The sequence below is a fragment of the Atta colombica genome, unplaced genomic scaffold (genome assembly GCF_001594045.1).
Source record: "Atta colombica isolate Treedump-2 unplaced genomic scaffold, Acol1.0 scaffold200, whole genome shotgun sequence".
Classification (NCBI taxonomy): Eukaryota; Metazoa; Arthropoda; class Insecta; order Hymenoptera; family Formicidae; genus Atta; species Atta colombica.
In genome coordinates, this window is record NW_017259295.1 from 264,972 (window position 1) to 266,077 (window position 1,106).

At 28.9% G+C, this 1,106-nt stretch overlaps 1 protein-coding gene across 1 annotated transcript in view; it reads right to left on the reverse strand.

Moving 5' to 3' along the window:
* Positions 1–424: 424 nt before the first annotated feature.
* The window catches only part of LOC108687170 (sodium/bile acid cotransporter 7-like), a 3,588-nt gene continuing 2,906 nt past the window's right edge, over positions 425–1,106 (reverse strand). Inside the window, exons 5-6 of the mRNA XM_018192792.1 lie at positions 766–1,012; positions 425–688 (exon numbers count right to left, since the gene is read on the reverse strand). Coding sequence (XP_018048281.1) covers positions 444–688; positions 766–1,012 — 492 coding nt within the window. The 3' untranslated portion in view covers positions 425–443. The remainder of the gene's footprint in view (positions 689–765; positions 1,013–1,106) is intronic.

Genomic DNA, 1,106 nt, shown 5'->3' on the forward strand with positions numbered 1-1,106 from the left:
ATATATATATATATATATATATGAAATATTTCGCGCATTATTTACATAAATTCTTTCAATCCAGATTAAAACAGTAATACATGATTCTTATAAACCATTCCATCCAGTTTCAAGGTAAGTATCGAATTATACAATATGTAACGATCATAAATAATATATAAATATTATATGCAAAATTGCTCATTTTAAAACGTATTCATTCTAGATAATTTAATTAACAAACGAATAAAACTATTTGATAAAATGATTCTCTGAAGTTTGTCTAATTAAAGTCCTTAAGAAATTTAGAATAATGAAATATAAAAATGTTGACGATCTTGATATATGTATTAAATTTATGTATTTTCAATATTTCATATTTTATTTATCGTTAACTTTTAATAATTCAATTTTGTTAAATTTCTTCTAAAATTTATCCGTGATTTTACTAATTCCATTTTTTTTTATGGAGCCAACCAGCTGGCTAATAAACTACCTAACAACAATTGTGCAACAGGTAATATTCTCAATGGTAAATTCACTGCTGGCCCGTGAGCTGAACCGTGATATGCTCCACGTAAGATCCAACCGCCGAGACTAACGGATTTGTGAGTGCTGGTAAATAATGCAGCCAACAGAACATTTCGCGGTAACCACTGGGAGCACAAAATCCAGCATAAACTGCTAAGAAGGATCTGAGCTAGGCACGCTTGAAAAAATACATATAATGTTGAATTCAAGACGAGAAGTAATTAAGAGAAATTAAATATAAGTTCAATAACTTACCAATAAGTACACAGAATAGTATATCCACCGCTTGCAACGATGAAGCATCTGCCAGAACAGCATCGGAAAACCAGTGATATGCTATTGCCAGCAATAAAATTTGGGAAAACCAATTTGTATTAACGTTGAAACATTTATTTTTTAGTACAAACATCCGTAAGATGATACCCATCCCCAAGGGAAAAAGTGTACTGTATACAATTTCTCTAATGTTAATTCCAACTAATGGTGGAGTAGATGTTCCCAACTGTTAAAAAAAATTATTCTTGACATCTTATAATTTTTCAGAAATAGATATAATTTAAAAAAGTAAACTCCATAAATATATATATATATATATA